This window comes from Ciona robusta, chromosome 2 (assembly GCF_009617815.1).
Source record: "Ciona robusta chromosome 2, ASM961781v2".
In the NCBI taxonomy this organism is placed as follows: Eukaryota; Metazoa; Chordata; class Ascidiacea; order Phlebobranchia; family Cionidae; genus Ciona; species Ciona robusta.
Window position 1 is genome coordinate 6,922,637 of NC_143236.1, and position 18,628 is coordinate 6,941,264.

Consider the following 18,628-nt stretch of genomic DNA (forward strand, 5'->3'; position numbering starts at 1 on the left):
TTAAAACGTGCTTAATTCGACCTTATTATTAACTTTTAATACAATATTTATATCTCTGTTGGGCTTTTAAAATAGTTAACATCGCATACCCAAACAAACAGCTAGATTTCTTAAACGACCAACGCCCTGTAGGCATTCTTTCACAAAAGTCACGCTATGTTAAAACATATATACACCAGCACAACGTTATGCAATGTATCCTGCATGCTTAACCAACATAGAAAAGGAAGAAGGGTTAAGTCTTTAAATAATTTATAGCAATCCATTAGTTGCGTCTGCAGCAGTTTTACGAAATCTTATTTGCTATAATGCTTTAGGGCTTGTGTGTGTCAGTGTGGTTTAGTGACGCATAGGTATAAGAAAACTTTATCCTTAAGCTATTTAGATGAAAAATTAAGTTTGTGAAATTGTAAGGGGTGCTGGTACGGTAACGGAAAACTTTTGCCTATAGGTGGCTAAAACTCAAGTCTCATAACTTTCTTTGCCGCAAGACCCTAACACTTACAGAAACAGAGATTATACGATAATGTGGTTTATTTTGTAACACCAATGTAAAAGCGGAATTGAAAGAAATTACACCAACACAAAATATATGCAAGAAGGTCATTTTACATTACTAATAGAATAGAAACAATTGCCAACAAAATGAAAGAAATCGATTCTGGATGAACGGCATTGCAAAGGTTATGACATTGGTGCACTAGCTTCTACACATAGTTTTATGCCGTCTCATAAACAGCGGTATATGAATTACACGCAATGAAAATATACGACTTTTTGAATGTAAACACATAACTATAGAGAGAGAGAGAGAGAGAGAGAGAGAGAGAGAGAGCGTGCGCGCGCATCAAGAGGACCATATATAGAAACATATCAAATGAAAAGAATGTAATACATTATTCATTTTCTTCACAATCACGTGCAAGTTTTACATCTGTTGTATAGCTTGGTGTCTTCCCAATTCGTGAAGCCACCGGTAGGCACACATGTGATTGTACATAAGTCACATGATATAGCATCCGTGAATTCCGCTCTCCAGGTTCTAAGATCTGACCCTTTGCATTGTTCAACACTACGACGAGTGATATGTTTATCAGTTCTCCAACTATTAAGCAAGTATGAATGATATTCCGGTTTGAATGATCGCTTCCCTCTTCGATTGCAGTTGGGCAGGGTAACTCTGTCGCATTCGTTGCATGCGCAACATCTGTGTTCGTCAGACGCATAAGGATAGGAGACAATGTATATATATATTGGTAGGCTATACAAGTATATATTGACGTATAAATATAAATCTGTTTCTACAATTTTCAAACAATTATGTCTTTCTACAACTTTATATCAAGAAAAATGTTTGTAATAAAATAGTCTTGTTATCTGAATACTGAAATTAGATTCTACGGGAGATAAATACATACAGTGTGACACGCCATGGAACGGGGTACATATACTAGCGTTTTCCTCTTATTACCCCGAAATTCAGGCTATCGCAACCCATTGGTGAACACCACGATTCGGCAGTTTATTTCATTTTTTATCAGTAAGGTGCGTTTTTACGATTACGGTTTCACCGTGTTTATCTTGCCTCAATATCCTGTCAAACTGGGAAGACAATAAGCTACTGTTACATAACAACGGTCCATGGGAGTCTTGAGGTTACGGTTTTATAATTCTTGAATGTTCTTTGTTTTCTCCCAAACGGGAAGAGAAAATAGAATGAAAAGGTATCCCACCTTTCCCCACCCTACTATAACAAAAATACTCATAAATAACAACATAGCCTACTGGTTCACTGCGATTTAAACTGTTTTTAAAGAGTCGGCTTTATTTAACATAGGGCTAAAAGAAGAAATGTTTCTGTGAAATGATTTTTAAAAACACGGACCACTTTACTCCAACCTACTGTAATGTGTCTAAGTATGAAATACTAGGAATTTACTTACGCGTTCTCATAAGGCACAGCTCTGAAGCAAGGTATTACAAAGTCTGTTGCTTGTTCGTCTCCGCTCCCATATTGAGCAACGTATCTGTATTTAGTTGGGTCGCCTTCAGGCTGTTAGTAAAATATCTTTCAGTATTCGGTGGATTATGTAACGCTATGAGTGTAATGGACGTTTGTGGCGGTCGTTATAAGACGAGTGTTTTACTTCATACACCTCGTATCTACATACGAGTTACCGAATGTGCAAATTGTAGGCTTTTTAATATACAGTAAGGTGGGGGAAGATGGAACACTTTGTAACTCTATTTTCTCGTTCCATTTAGAAGTAAACAAAAATACTCAAAGAATTATAAAACTATATTTTCACAACTTCCATAGATCGTTGTTAATTGTTTAAAATACGACCAGGATATACTTGAATAGTATGTGCTAAAGGTGTCCCATCTTCCACCACCCTATACTATATAGACTTATCTTTGGTGCAAAATTAAGTAGCGACTTCACCAAACAAAAAGTAACAACTTACTGCGAATCCTCCACATTCGTCCAAATCCTGCGTCACACCTTTGTATTTATCGGAGTTGTAAACTGCAAATCCGTCCAAAGAAACACCGATGATGTGTGGACCTGGTGTAGAACCACCAACACAACTGAAACAAATTGATTTTCGTTATGATATAAAACAACTAAAACCCTAAACTGTTGAGCATTTGAATATTCCCATTAATAACACATAAAACAACATCATGTACACGCCTTCCGGCATAAAAACTTGCATTTTGTATGATCCAGGCCCTGCTATATTTGTAAAGGGTCTACAGTTGATATATTTTTCAAGGGCAAAGGGTTTGATTAAGTTTACAGCATGGCAGCGGTCGCTAACAGCTTCTTCTTTTAAACGGCCCAGTATTTATCAGCTACGCGCAAAGTAATAGTTCTAACGCAAAGGCGATCAACCAATCATGAAACGCCATGCAAGTAGCGTGTGGTGATCAGCGAGTCCGTATAAAACGTAAGTTGGTGAACTACAACATGCAGTCATTCGTTTAATGATGAATGTAATCCGTGCTTGTAACTTAATGCACCACAACAACAAATTATGTTCAAAGAGGGATTTTTGTTTAAAACATATTGCAAAATGAGGTTATTAAAACTTGTAGCTTAAGTATATATTATGAGATTACGGTTATACTTCCCATTATTTCATAACTCATTATAGATTACAGTCAAAGTAGTAACACATAATTAGACAATTACGATACGTAAAAGCAGGTATCGTTTTTGGTTCATCCTTTGAATACTACGTGTAACCGCTATAACACATCACCCTTTAAATCCATACCATATACTTCTACTGATAAATCTAAACTTACTCTGGGTTTGGTGCTCTGTGGAAATGGTAAATATTGTTCCCCGTATGTCCGTTACATTCATCGAAGGTTCCATCCACCATAATATTAACATTGGCGCATTCCGATTCAAGATGATTGTAAAAGTGTGTCCCGCCAGTTGACATGCCTAGTTTGAATACACAATTAATTTTAAATAAAATGAGACCTTGAAATAACTCATTAGTGTACGCAGTTAACACTCTACGGTATAAGAAATGTGGCCTACATACACTCTTGCATTTTTTAGCTTACCTACAGTTCCAAGCGGTGTACAGTAAACATTATCCGTCATCTCAACGTCTCGATAAATAGTCATGCTGGCTGGAGACTCCACTGGTTCCACATTGCTTCTGCAGCAATCTAATTGAGACATGTAGCAATCCGCTGGCAAGAGGAAATTGTTAGTATGTTATCAGTAACGAGAATAGCGTGTGATTAGGTCATTGAGGTTTGAGTTATCTTGCTCAAAGCGTTATAGGAAAATGCATGTGAAGCTAAAGATGAAACTTTGTAGTACCGGTGAATGTCTTTGTGCAAGACACAAAACGATAACTGCTTCAACCCATATGGCTTTTTTGTCTTGTAAAAAAGTGAATAATTGAATGCAACATATTCATCATTAAAAAACGGAGTTCTTTTCATATACACACTTGGTATATAATTTATAACCGCAGGCATGAGATGTATAAAATCGCACATGGGGCACTTATGTCATGATTCTGAAATGTCCCGTCGTACGAGAATAAAAAAACGATGATCATTTTCAACTCACCGGTTGCATGCTGTGGGTATCCTGTGATAGAAATCTTATAAACAGCAACTCCTGCATCGTCATAATCCTCTTCTATGACGAAAGCACCTTCAGTAATTGACCCGTGAGAGTTTTCGTTTAAAATGTTGAATTCTCGCTGGGTAAGCATGAATACAGGTTCAAGTAACGACAACAGAAAACAGAGTATTAGCTTCATTTTAACAGGCAACGCTAAATACGTCAAAATATAATGCACACTACATAGAGCGTTGGCCGTATTATATGCACAGGTCTTTATACGCTCGAGAGGAGTCCGTAAAAGTAACGGTTATTTACTGCCTCACCTTAAATTTTATCGCTGGTTTTACGTCATTAAAAGAATAACTAATTAAAAATAAATTATTTGACGTAACGACACAGGCATTTCAGTTCAAAACAATCGAGTTTGATCAAAAACAAAATTGTTTGGATCTTATCGCGTTTATATTGCAATGGTTCTCTCCCCACGTATATGTTGAATTTATGTAACTTATATATAGCACAATGAGGGAAGACGGGACACCTTTAGCAAAAAATAACCTAATATCCGGATCGTGTTTTAAACAATTAATAACGGTGTATGGGAATCGTGAGGATAAATGTTTGAGTGTGTTTTGTTTACTTCCAAACGGTAATAGAATAAAAAGGTGTCCTGTCTTTCCCCACCCTACTATATCCTCGTAAGGCGAGAAACGAAAGAAATTATAACACAAGTGATGTGTTTAATACAGCTGTTGCTCGCTTACGAATTATCTAATATGTTATTCCAAGAAAATGTTAATTTCACATTTCATTAAGTCGGCATTAGCACATTGCCTAGCCGAAGTTGTTAGCACGCTCGCCTCCTAACCAGAGGATAACTGTTTGATGCTTCGGTTGTTGGGGGCGTATGTGACAAGACATTTAATAGTAATTGCTTCAACAAAGCAGCCCTCGGGTTGTCCAAATTGTCACCCATATAAAAAATGTTTACAAACAAAAATCCGTGGGAACTTGTTAGCGCAAACGAGGTGTAAGAAAAACGTTTCACCGCCACGCGAGGATAAATAATTCATTCACATTAGGTAATATACGTTTATTTTTAACTCTGCGAGCATAGAAGTGGTATCATTAAAACGATGAAGACAGTATAGCATTGTAGTAATGTAAAACCTCGATACACATGAAGCATACACTGTTTACTAATGTGTGTGGCAGTTTAATGCTGTGCATTGTTTATATGATTCTAATATATACCAGGCAGAATATAGGTCCAAGCATAGCCTACTAGAGAAATCTCTGCTAGGCCGTGGTTCCTGGTCAATTGAAAAATGATTAAAAATAAATATAAATTAACACACAGTGTAATTATTCCTAAACCAGAGCTTTCGTAGTTATGAGTTCGGATAACAATGCAAACAAATGTTTTGCAATCTGGGATAACAGTTTATCACAACCGTACTACAAATAATAAATAAGTTTCAGAAAAAAAATCTGGTGGGTGACGTTTGAAATGAGCCTTGAATTTCCTACAAAAATTTTATTTTTTAATCCTTTGTCGAACTATGATTTAGGATCTGTTGGGTTCTCGAAATTATTCACGAAAACTGAATTTATTTCTGAAATCAAGTCAGTTGTAGTTGTGGAGCGACCATGTTTTTGAAACGCTTGATTTGCGCAACGTTTAGTGAGGAAACAAGCAGCATAACCAGCAAGTAAGGTGGGTGGAGGGGTGCAGGTACTGTGGGAAAAAATACAAAAAACTTTAATATATAAAAGAAAAAAAGAAAGAAAATTTTAATTCGCAAAACATCTTTTATGGCGCATACAGAATTTGGTATAAAAAAATATTTAGAAACGAACCAAATCTAATAATCTACTAAACTAGTTTTACCTGTTGTGTGTCCAATATGAAAACAAAGCCATAACTCCTGATAAAAGATCTCCCTGTCCTCCACATCTACGTGGACTGCCTATCTCATCCATCGTTACAACTGTGGTGATATATGTATGCTGGGGTAAGATGAATACCAGAAACACATAACATCCCATATCTCCTAATCCTGGTTTTAACATGACACTACCCTTTTACAGTGGTTAAGATATTGATATATAATTCTGTAAATACTTTTGCTTGGGACGATAAGAGCATGGACCATTGTACACTCAGCGACTATATTTTTAATGGCGTTGTGTTAACTTTTGGTTTACTGGCCAGATTAATATTGACCAGCACAAAAGACAAAAGCATGGAAATGTTGGGATGAATAGAATTTTAAGTATTTACTAGAATGAAAGCACAAGAATGACTGTTTGATGAATTGATTTAATGGACACATTAACATAGATGCATACAAAGAATTGATGTTTTAAAAAGAGGTAACTTTTACATGACAATCATACCTTCATCTCCTGCCGCGACAATGTCAACCTCACCCTTCCTAACAATAGTTACACCTCCCAATGCTTTACTTAAAGCCACAGTTTCCATGATCGATCCGTTCAAGTCCTTACTTTCCCAATTTAAGTTCTAATAGAAAATATATAACACATAAGTTGTTTCTACATCAATTTTTATATGTGAGTGAGGTCATACAGCAAGGAACGTAATTTAATTCTAATATTTTGACCAGAGTAAGTATCTTGCAGAAGAACACATACACCTATTAGTATCCGTATCAATGTCAAGCGTAGAACCCTCAATCTTTTATTGCAAGCACTTTTTTGGTCATCACACATTACATTCTATACAACATAACACTTACCATAGCTTTTGATAATCTTTGAAACTCCACAACATTAGGTGTAAGAATAGCTTTTGTGTATCCATGTATTATGCTTGGGTCTCTTGTGATCAGAAACAACCCGTCCTGTTTCAACAATAAAACATGAAGTTGTTTTTTGCAATATATTATAATTGAGGCAATGGCTCAGTTCTGGTCGAACTTCCTAAAACAAGGAAAATATAAATTCAAAAAATGGAAATCAAAGAAAAAAGTTGGTAACTGCTTTGGATAAAAAGTTATAGTTTATACTAACATAACACTATATGTTAAACTTCGTACTTACAGCGTCTATAACTATTGGAATTTCTTGTTTTTTCAGTTTAATTAAAATTTCTTTCACTGTGTTAAGTGTTGCATCTACTCTGCCTAGACCTGGACCAATCACATGCGAGTGTATTCTTGGCAACCATTCATCCAATAATGTGACAGCATTAGGTACGTCTCTGTAGGTGAAGATTGGAAAGGAATAAATACTGTAGATTTTAATATAACATATGGGCAGGCAAGTCGCATACATAAAACACAAGATTGGAGAAGAAATTCTAGTGGGAATGATGTCATGATTATTCCACCTAACCCATAAAGTAACAGAGAAAATATATATAAATAAGTCATAATTTAATTAGTTATATAACCCCGAAGTATTACACACATGGCAGGATAGAATTACATTCTTTAACAACCAAATTTGGCATACAGACTGTAGTTAATATAGTGAGCAAGTGAGGTAGTTTTTGTTTAACTTACAGTAAAGGATGAACTATTAGTTCTGGACTGTAAGATTTAATGACTGTAGAAGCTGATTTGGAACAAAACACATGAGCAAGGTCGGCACCCTAAACAACATGAAAAACAATTGTTAGAAATATTCTGTTACTTCTGCTATGAAAATAATTTTTCAACTGCTTATTTAAAATAAAAATGCAGTAAATTCCAGACATTTCTTCTGCCATTTAGCAAATATTTCGAAAAGACACTAGGTTTTTTTGTACCAGATGAGCCGTTAAAACAATAATTGTTTTAAATTTAATACTCATAGATTACTAAACAATTGGATACATGTTATCACAGATTGCTATGTATTTATTAAACATAAGTAAACCTGATATTTCAAAATCGTTGATTTCATATATTTACAAAACATAATGATGTCACAGCCACTGACAATATTATGTGACAACAATTGCATATTTATAACAAGAAAAGCAATTTTGAGATAATTAACTCATTTCCTGTCAACAATTAATGATGAATACTTGAAATAAAATTATCAAATTGTTATCATCATTTTACATAAATAAAATAAAACTTAGTTAAAAAGGTCAGAGTTGGTCATTACTCATTACCCTATCCAATGTATATATTAATGATACTATGTCTTATGAATATTACTTACTGCTTTCATTGCACTGATAGCAGCAAAGTACGGAGCGCCGGTATATCTAGGAAGAAATACATAAAATGAGTGTCTGTGGTTGTTTTGTTCTTTCAATATAGCAGGTGAATATAAAAGTAAACAATAGCAAACTTAAATTGTATTTTCCTGTACAAAACATTGAAGTTTGCCCCCCAAAAACTACATTTTAGTAATGTGTAAAAGTCCAAGTACAATTTTATATCAATGGATAGTTTTTTTGCAATACCCAATGTAACTTTAAAAACGGCTTAGAAACTCTATAGAAGCTAATTTCATCATAACAAAGTAATGAATTGACACTAACACAATAGTGACAATAGTACCCTTTTTGCATGGTAAAAAGTTAATGCGAATAACGATCCGCATTAACTCGTCATATGATAACTCGCTAACCCCGTTGTTTTGCATGGTCATTGGTTTATACGCGTATTAACATTGAGTAAGCTTATTTTAGCGCAATATTATTAAATCTAGTTTATAAAATAAGTTTTAATACTTTATGATGCTATTACCAACAAAAACCTATAAAATTAATACCCGAAAAAGATTAGGCTCTTAAAAGTAAAACTGTACTTTCAATATACTTTTCTTTACTCGCATAATGCGAGTAACAACCACAGCAAATGACACGCTTATGACGTTATGCGTGTTAACTTTGTTTTTGCGAGTAAATATGCGAGTACTTACGCGCATAAAAGTGACCATGCAAAAAGGGTATAGTTCATTAAAAGAGTGCATGGTAAATTTAAATGCTCTTCATTTGTTTGACATCACATTACAATATATTTTAATACAAGTTACAGCACATACTCTTCACTGCCACCGATAACCCCAACACGACCAGCTTGTCCTTTGTGTTTCCCAAACGATAAAGCAGGAACAACTTTTCTTGCTTCTTCCAGTAAAGAATTCTCTTCTTCTTGCATTTTTAAAAGTTTCTGTGGTGGGTTTGTTCGTGGAACAATGCTTATAATTCCTCTGTGAATATACAATAAGTGAAACTTGTTTTAGGCTCTTGTGGTGGGACAAGCACAGTCCTTATTATACAATTCATAAGCATTTTAGTCTTAATGTATAACACTTTTGGTGCCAGTGAAGAATCTCCCCACCTTCACCTTATTTGCATACCACTAACCCCTATAACCACTAACTACTAACTAACCCCTATAACCACTAACCCCCTAACCATCAACATCTAACCCCCTAACCTAGGGGGTTAGTGGTTAGCAAATAAGGTCTTCACTAGCACCAAACTTTTGATCAAAACTGGGGCGTTCGTCATGAAAAATAAACTTACCTCTGAAAACAAGTTTACCTGTTACTTGAAATATTTGCGACTAAAGTGCCAGTTTTTCCGAAAACACCTTGACTTTTCGTTGCCCCAATTATCAACGCACGAGTATAGAACAAAATTGTGCTCATTCCTTTAGTATTTGACCGATAATTCACCACATTTCGAACATAATTCGAAACGCTAATTCGCTAACGAAGTAATAACAAAATTCCTTGCATACATGGTAGGGGATTCCCCTGCGATTCCGTCAACAGCATATGTTTTACTCCCCGACGATTTTATTCGATTTATTTTATGAAAAAAATAAAAATAAATAAAAATGAAAATATTTTTGGAACAAGTTAAATGCCAGCGCTGACAAATCTTGGTTTGGAGGATTGGGTAGTGCTGTTATGTGGAGCTTTAAGGTGACTACGACTGCTGTAAAAATCCTTTTTTCCGGAATTGGTTTTCGCTGTAACACCATGTCTTCCTCGGCAACCTGTACCAAACTGAATTAGTTACAATATGCATACATTAGTTACATATTCTCATACAGTTATAAATCTGCAAAGTATGTCTAAAATGATTCACAAACTATGTAGGATTTAAAGCTTCTTAAAACTGCCTAAAAAAAGTTGTAAAAATTTTACTTCTTTAAAATGAACTGATTCACAGTAAATTTATTTTCATTAGCCGTAAACATAAAAATAAGAGATATATTTACCAGTTAATCTACTTGCAGTATAAACATCAAATATTCCTTTCATCATAGTTTGAAGTCTGTTTGTTGGTATGTTTCGAATATGAAGGTCTTTTAACAAAGAATTAAAGTTTTTACGCTGAGCTTTTGAGAGATCCCTGCAAACATATATTAGAATAAATGACTATTATCAGCCTTGGTGGTTTTTTAACTTTTACAACCCAATCTCCTAAACTTAGTTCCCTTAAAAACTTTGCAATTAAACATTAAATAAAAAAAAACTTGGCCATTAAAATTTTAAAATTATGCAATTATACAATAAAAATGATTTAACTTTTACAAGATTGTATGAACCACTGTTGTAATGAAACCACCCAGTTTAAATAACCACTTTCTGGTTGCAACTCAGGGGTTGACAATCATACACACAGCATAACTTTAAACTAAACCACCTCCTACACACCAGTAATAATCCTCCTTAACAGTTTCTACTTTTTTCCGAATATCGTGAACGTTTTCAAAGGTTTTTGATTCTGATACATTAATCCTAGGCAGCCGAACACCATAAGCTGATATCTGTGGTGTGTTCCAACCAGGCTGTGTTAACTTGTTTCGATTTGACTTTGTGATGGCTGTGAATCAGGAACAACAAAACATGTTGATTTCAATCAATATTTTATCCTTACTCGATGAAGCAACGTCAGTCATTATACCATGTGTGTTTTGTTTTATAAGCATCGTGTTATAAGGCATTAAATTATGTGAAGTTCTGAATATTGTTATTAAAATACGCTACATAAATTCTCATGCTGTTTACTGTTTAAAGTTGGTGTTGGCATTTAACATCTAACACTTAGTAAAAGTTAGTATTTTCAGCATCAAAACAAATATCACATCATTATCTTACATATTGGTGTCAAAATAAGTTGAATAGGATGAGCGTACGGACTGTTCTTCTTTTTCTCATCTCCTTCATTTTGTGCGAGTTGCTTAATTGTTTCGATCTGATTAAAAATCTCTTTCTCTGTCAAACCAAGTGATCTAGCACCTGAAGATGAAAAACTAGTAAAAAATCACAAACAATTTTTTAAAGATTAAACTTAGAAAGTAATTTAAAAAAAAAAATTAGAAAAAAGAGTTAAGTCATATACAGCCAATATATTAAATAGGTGAATATATGCCCATGCAACTATATATGTAATTAATATACATAATATATTCAAACAAAACACATATCCATTTGCCAAACTAAATCATTATTTGTTTCATTTTACAATCACTGATCACTGGTTGTTGTATTTTTTTACCATTAGCATAATGATGCACGACATGGGCAGCGTGCATGAGGATATGCTTCTTGGCAGCTTTTCTCAACTTCCTTGTATAATATCCAACAATTTCCATCCTTTGTGATTCAGAGAGTTCGCTACGTTTGATGAACTTAGACATCACCTGGAATGGATGGATGGAAGTTTAAAACCATAGAAAACATTTTGAACGAATAGGCTGCACAATTTATTCTATTCCACCTAGGTAAGATTTAACTGCATGGCACACCATGGGACACGAGATACAGGTCAGAATTGGCCAATTACCCAACAATCAGGGTTGTAAAACCAAAGATCATAAGAATCTTTTCAGTTAAATATAGGGTGTGAGTAATATACACAGATGATTGAGTTACAAAACTAGTTAATGCAATACTTTACAATAACCTTTAGTTATAATAAAACATGGGACCCATATCAAAAACACAGACGCCGAATATAACTACCAGTACCACTGTGACATGACCATACAATCACCTGATACATGAGAACATCTTTATCATCAGGTTTTCCAGGTTCCTGGTTCCCACCGATAAGTGACATAAAAATATCTTCATTCGTCATAAAGTTCAAATATTCCTCAAAATCCATTTCTCCATTTCCATTCTCATCCTATACAACAAACAATTTATAATGAGTTAGAGTCCAAACAACAAACAATTTATAATGGTTAGAGTTTTTCAATGAGGGTTTTCCACAGACAGAGGTATAGATATAAATTTCTTAAACAAAAGTGAATCCTTTGTAATACCCTGAAATCAAATTAGTCAAGCAAAAAGATAAATAAAAAGGATAAATAAAGTAAATATATATTAAAAAAAAGATATTTTAAAGATTTTAGGACCAATACACCCGCTTGTTCTAAATAACCTGAGCAACTATGAGGTCATAAACCACTTTCTCGTTGACGGGAACTCCTACTCGACGAAGCGTTTCAACGAATTCCTCACTGCTGATTCGACCGTTTCGACGATGATCAAAAAACTAAAAATTATAAATTTAAAAAACAAATTTGGGAATCCAGAAAATTTATTTAAAAAACAAGTATATAACTTTGACAAGTGGTAAAACCACCAGGGATAGAAATGATAATAGGCAGTAACTTTTCTCAGCCACAGTGAATACCAAGGTGTAAAACATTAATTCACCCCCACAGTAGTCACTTTAACACACTCACTTCAAACGCTTCGAAGAAAGCACATTGTTGTTTCTTCGTGAGTAGTTTACTCGCTGAACTTAATCGGGTTGGATCCAAAGTCATCTCAGGTTTCCCGTTTGCTCCATTTTTCTCAATTTGAGGAAACTTCACTTGTTTTGTTTGTGGTCTGTGAAATAAGCGGAAGGTGTTTTATTTTGAGGCATTAAATAAATTGTTTAAATAAATAAAATGTCATACTTTTATTGTCAAATGATGTGTAGATGACTTTATTTGTTTGATGCTGATGTTTTATCAAATATATACCTTGTTAGTTACAGTTATTGGATTTTTTTGTTTTTGTATACCAGACAAACAAATAACATAGCCTACCCCTGGGCTGAAGCAATACTGGTAAATAAATGAAAACACAGATATTTATTATATTTTTGTTTGTTTTTATTAATTCATAGGTAAAAATTAATAAAAGAAATTGTTCTAGTTCATAAAAGACGAAAATAAATATGTTGTAGGCCTGTTTTTTATTTATTTTTTTTTACCTGCTAGAAAACACATCAACTGTGTGATTCTTGCAAACCGAAGCTTGCTTACGAACTTTCGTTTTGCCGGGCACTAAATCCATCTCGTTCGTAATTCAAGGCAGCATATGCTCAGAGTTGGCGATATGCCCAAAAAATGAAACAAAAACTATGCGGTTTTAATGATACGAAAGATTTATTTACCGTATTTTACAGCCCGGAAAACCCCAAATATTTCCATTATGTCTTTAATAACAAAACAAACTTTCGTATTTTGTCACAATAGTAAGGGGAATACCCATCAACAAAAATTGCCGTTATTTTGGATAGTATAAGCGCAAATGTATAAAAACGAATGTAATAAAAATACATACACCTTTGTAATTCGTGCTGTTTTCAACCTGATATTGTACGATGAGTAAAAATTACTATATTTTGTACAAAACATTCTAACTATTTGATTGTATAACTCAGGTATCTTAATGTGAAAACTTTATGAATATGTATTTATTCTTTATCTCATCCGACATAAACTACAGATAATTTAGAAATTTTGTAACTCAGCGTGGAAAGATTTGTAACTGAAACTGCAATGCATGTTTGGTCTAGAGGGTTTTGATAGGGTAATAGTGGACGTTTTATGACCGTATTATGTTGAGATGTATGCATTGGACAAATGATACGATGTAACTAAATGAAAAATAAATTATTTTTTTACATATATATATATAATACAAATCGTATTTTAAACTTTTTAATTCCCCAGAAATTCGAAAATGATAATCCCAATACGTTGTTTTACTTGTGGAAAAGTTGTGGGGAATAAATGGGACAAGTACCTTGGATTGCTGCAACAGGAATACACTGAAGGAGACGCACTGGATGCTCTTGGTTTGAAGAGATATTGCTGCAGAAGAATGCTCTTATCTCATGTAGACTTGATTGAAAAACTGTTAAACTACGCCCCACTTGAAAAATGAGGATTTTTGAAGTTGAAACGACATTTGATTGATACTGCCAACATTAGGAATATTTTATGTTGATTTAATAATGTCTTTTTTCTGAGTTTTTGAAAAAAGGCTTCACTGTTCTATTGTTATTGTGCATTATAAACAATTGAATAAACATGTCATAAATATTGCTTTGAAAAAATACGGCTTTGTGTTAAATATAATTACAAAACAGACAATTATACGACATGACAATACTTTTATGATATATGATTTTACATTACCCGCAACCTGCTAATATAATTACATTGGCCAAGAGTTTTTGTTGTATTTTAAACTGGAATTGTGCATTTTCAAGGCAGAACTTGAGTTTAAGACGAATGATTGTTACAAACAATGAGTCTTGATAACACCATTGTGTTGGACAATGGGGCGAGTTCTTTAAAAATTGGGAAGACAAACACAGAAATAAGGTAAACTTCATCATTTGTGTGAATAAACTTTTTGAGTGCATTACAAGTGTTAATAGTATTAGTAACGGCCACACTTCTTGTTAAAATTGCATGGTTGGCTTTAGCCCATTATCCTAAAACACCCCCTATTACCCTGGAGTTTTAGGTTTTTTCTAATGCCTAGGTTTTCTAATGCCATTGTTTTACTTTTAATTCCGATTTTTTTCTCTTGTTTTCATTATACTCTTTGTTGATATTCAAACGACAAATAAGTTAGTTGTTAACTTGTTATTCTACCTTTATTTTAAGTAGAAACCTTTATTTTTTTTAATTTTGCAGCATTTTCCCGAACAGTATCTTTCGTTCTAAAAGTGAGAGAAGAAAGAATTTCATTTCGAATCAAATTGATGCATGTAAAGATTACTCAAGTCTCTTCTATGTCCTTCCATTCCAAAAAGGATATCTTTTAAATTGGGATGTTCAGCGACAAGTGTGGGACCACGTGTTTGGAAAAGATGTTTTAAATGTAGGAATTTTTGTCGCTCTATTTTAAAAAATGATCCATTTTGTATTATTTTAAATTGTGTTGCAATACTATTTTTTCCGCAAATAAGTTTAAAAAATAATTTTAAAGAAACTGTATGTTTAAAATATTCTTCTTAACTATGTTGAAATTAACTGACACTCTCATATTATACAAATGACAGATCCCTTTTTTTCAGTTAAAATGCAACGAATCCAACATTGTAATCACGGAGCCTCACTTCAACTTTGCCTCCATACAAGAAGCAATTAATGAAATATTCTTTGAAGAATACGAATTTCAAAGCATTCTAAGAACCAACTCAAGTACTTTATCATCTCATAAAGTAAGACCACAAATAATAGGATAACTTGTATATGCTCAGGCTTCAGATTTAGTTTAAGTCTATGCTGTAGCACCATTAGTGTTTAGTTAATGGACTAATTTTCCTATGGTGTATCACATATTTACGTTGTTTTACCTCACCCGTGTAAAATAGATTAAAAAAAAAATAAAAGTTCTGTCTTAATATGAAAACTAACATATGTTATTCTTAGTATGCAGCAGACAATCCTGGAGAAGATTGTTGTTTAGTTGTTGATTGTGGATATTCATTCACTCATATTGTTCCTTATCATAAAAACAACAAAATTCCTGAAGCAGTTTGCAGGTAACGTGAAGCAAAATTTAACAATAAAAAAATTTCAATAAACTTTTTTGGACAATTGTAAACCTATGGCCTTTTCATTCAATAATCATTGAAACACTTTCAACAAGTTTTCCTAGGGCTTTATATTTAACTCTGTCAGATATCAATGGAAAAGTTTGTATTAAACCAAATCCTATTTCTGCTACACATCTGTATAAACACCCAGTATAATTGACAATAAGTTTGTGCTAATAGTTAGTTACTCATCTATTCTATTTTCTATTCTGTATGGGTGAGGTCCGTGAGGACCTGGGGTTTAGGCCAGACTTGGCCCATTACCCCAACACCCTTGTACGTCTGGAAGTGACGTGCTTGCGGTAGTGAAGTTCTTTTATCATGTGTTGTCATAGTAAAGTGGTTAGCGTACTTGCCTCTAACCCAAAAGTAATCATTTACATTCAACCATACCATATTCTACCAAACTAATCTCTCAGAATTGACGTTGGTGGTAAATTGTTGACAAATCATCTGAAAGAAATCATCTCCTATCGTCAACTACAAGTCATGGATGAAACATATGTTATGAACCAGGTCTTACTAAATACTGAACATAAAATGAAATTTAGCGTCTTGGTATATCAATACAAAGTTTGACCTTTAAAGTTATACATTATGTTAAAATTATCTATTGGCCATAACAAGACACTTAACGACATACCATGATAATGTCTGGTGCCAAGACTTATTAGGATCATAAAAAAAAACTTGCCAAAAGATCCTTTCAAACTTATAACACACCTGGCCCCAACATCATATGCATAAGTAATACAAGTCTGGACAAAATACTATATTTATGTCTGGACAAAATACTATATTTATGTCTGGACAAAATACTATATTCATGTCATTTATCTAAGTCAGTTTTTTTTCTACCAACTGACTGACTGTATAACCAACTTTTCTAAAGCCTACACCAAAAAATAAATGAACTAAGCTAATCTAACCTATATAACCCACACAGTTTACTAATATATAACTGACACACTGCAACAAATTTACACTCTAACAACAAACACAGGTGAAGGAAGACGCATGTTATGTTAGCATGAATTTCAACGATGACATGAAAACTTGTAAACTCAAGGGTAAAGACAACACTGTGTTGCGAGATTATGTTTTACCAGATTATACACAAATAAAACGAGGATATATTAAAGTAAGTATAAATTGAGATTGCCAATTTTTTGCTGTTAAAAACAAGTGTTTCTTACATAAAAGGTATATTTTTTACTCAAATCCTGTATGTACTTTTCTGTTTCTATATTAGACACTGATATTTCTCACAACTAGACAAATTATCTCCCATAGCCTGTGGAGCTTATATTTTTGTCGGAAAATCAAACTGGACCAATTTTCGATATTATTTTTCAAACTTTCTTGACTGTTGATTTTAAAACAATATAAGGTTTGACAGGAAGCTGGGATTTTTTTGCTTAAAAACAGGGTAAAGCTTTATTTTTTACATTTAGCCCATAGTTGGCCTAATGCAACTTTGCATCTGACTTTTTTTTCATATATTGCAGAAGCCGGACTCCGTATCAACCAAATCACAAGAACAAATGATCCGATTAACAGTGGAAAGGTTCGGGGTCCCAGAGATTCTATTTCACCCCTGGGATGTGGGAATTCCCCAGATGGGGTTAGCAGAAGCGATCATGCACTCTGTATCGAAATGTCCCCAAGGTGAGAAAGATATTTTTGCGAGATAATTTCCTCCCCCCTTTAACCACAGATGTATTTCCTGATTATACTTAAAATAGGCAGCACGTAAAATTCTACTTTAAATAAAATCTGTAATGATAAATTGACAATGTTAAAATAAACAGCAGGAAAAAGCTGATTCAAGTGTAGTGCTGGGTAGTTCAAACATGTCACCTTGGTTTTAAAGTTGCGGTAACAGTTACCCCTGCGCAGTATCCACCTTGTCACACAATTTAAACCCGCAGACACCCAACCTCACATGTTGCGTAACATTGTACTCACTGGTGGAAGTTGTAAGTTTCCTAACTTCAAGGAAAGATTGGAGAGAGAGATCCGATGTTTGGCACCCGACCATCTGGATATCTATGTTACTTTGCCACACAAGTGAGTTGGTCTTGCTACAATGAGTGTGTGTTTGAAACTTTGAATTGGTCTCCCAATACAATAGTTTAAAGTTGGCAAATATGGAAGACAAAGGGTTAGTAGTGGGTATGGGATAAAGGTTGTAGAAACTGTTCTATTTTATATGGGCAAGGTTTTACGAGGCACTTTTGTATTATAGGGGTTAGAGTTAGAAACTTTGTGCCTTGCCTAAAGGTAGCATGTATAATATTAGGCAAAACATCTTTGCACAAATGTGTAAAACAAAAAGTGCGGCAAAATCAAGTATTTTTTTCTTGTATGGTAAAAAACAAAAGCATTTGAATACAAAATAGTTGAATCTTCAGATGTATATTGCTTAAGAACAAACAAACCATTATCCAAAACATTAAACACAATATACCATACAGCCCGATAACATATTCATGTGAGGGAGGATTGCATTGGTCGAAAACTAACGGGATTCGTGAACATTGGTTGACGTTAGAGGAATATCAAGAGGGAGGCCAAGCAGCTTGTGCTAGGCAGTTTTATGATATATGATGATTTATTCGAATGTTTATTGCTAAGTGTTGACCAGAATTAATTCAACATGCTCTAACATGGGTTTTAAACTCTCTTTGACTGCT

At 33.9% G+C, this 18,628-nt stretch overlaps 5 protein-coding genes across 6 annotated transcripts; 2 read left to right on the top strand and 3 right to left on the bottom strand.

Annotated features, from left to right (window-relative positions):
* Positions 1–522: 522 nt before the first annotated feature.
* On the bottom strand, positions 523–4,370 carry LOC149740691 (uncharacterized). The gene is made up of 6 exons (XM_089873430.1): positions 4,106–4,370; positions 3,586–3,717; positions 3,316–3,460; positions 2,469–2,592; positions 1,944–2,053; positions 523–1,207 (listed from the first exon to the last, which is right to left on the bottom strand). The coding sequence occupies exons 1-6, from the start codon at positions 4,299–4,301 to the stop codon at positions 916–918; spliced, it is 999 nt and encodes a 332-aa protein (XP_089729556.1). The 5' UTR covers positions 4,302–4,370; the 3' UTR covers positions 523–915.
* An 813-nt stretch (positions 4,371–5,183) lies between these two features.
* On the bottom strand, positions 5,184–9,776 carry LOC149740692 (ATP-dependent (S)-NAD(P)H-hydrate dehydratase). Of its 2 annotated transcripts, none has more exons than XM_089873417.1 (9): positions 9,603–9,776; positions 9,116–9,283; positions 8,285–8,330; positions 7,636–7,724; positions 7,172–7,331; positions 6,868–6,972; positions 6,506–6,632; positions 5,997–6,096; positions 5,184–5,843 (listed from the first exon to the last, which is right to left on the bottom strand). In XM_089873417.1, the coding sequence occupies exons 2-9, from the start codon at positions 9,229–9,231 to the stop codon at positions 5,666–5,668; spliced, it is 921 nt and encodes a 306-aa protein (XP_089729543.1). In that variant the 5' UTR covers positions 9,232–9,283; positions 9,603–9,776; the 3' UTR covers positions 5,184–5,665. The 2 variants fall into 2 exon arrangements, with proteins under 2 accessions (XP_089729543.1, XP_089729542.1); XM_089873416.1 differs by having other exon boundaries at positions 9,621–9,766.
* An 83-nt stretch (positions 9,777–9,859) lies between these two features.
* On the bottom strand, positions 9,860–13,585 carry LOC149740693 (uncharacterized). The gene is made up of 9 exons (XM_089873407.1): positions 13,305–13,585; positions 12,787–12,934; positions 12,480–12,593; positions 12,087–12,221; positions 11,589–11,733; positions 11,189–11,329; positions 10,745–10,913; positions 10,306–10,439; positions 9,860–10,080 (listed from the first exon to the last, which is right to left on the bottom strand). Exons 1-9 carry the CDS (start codon positions 13,385–13,387, stop codon positions 9,941–9,943), a joined length of 1,209 nt encoding a protein of 402 aa, XP_089729533.1. The 5' UTR covers positions 13,388–13,585; the 3' UTR covers positions 9,860–9,940.
* Positions 13,586–14,025: 440 nt separating this feature from the next.
* LOC149740694 (DNA-directed RNA polymerases I, II, and III subunit RPABC5) lies at positions 14,026–14,591 on the top strand. The gene has a single exon (XM_089873431.1). It carries the CDS (start codon positions 14,060–14,062, stop codon positions 14,261–14,263), a length of 204 nt encoding a protein of 67 aa, XP_089729557.1. The 5' UTR covers positions 14,026–14,059; the 3' UTR covers positions 14,264–14,591.
* LOC149740695 (actin-related protein 6-like) lies at positions 14,565–18,618 on the top strand. The gene is made up of 9 exons (XM_089873408.1): positions 14,565–14,706; positions 15,025–15,211; positions 15,408–15,554; positions 15,766–15,878; positions 16,352–16,448; positions 16,936–17,073; positions 17,441–17,600; positions 17,864–18,002; positions 18,410–18,618. Exons 1-9 carry the CDS (start codon positions 14,630–14,632, stop codon positions 18,540–18,542), a joined length of 1,191 nt encoding a protein of 396 aa, XP_089729534.1. The 5' UTR covers positions 14,565–14,629; the 3' UTR covers positions 18,543–18,618.
* The last annotated feature ends 10 nt before the right edge of the window (positions 18,619–18,628 follow it).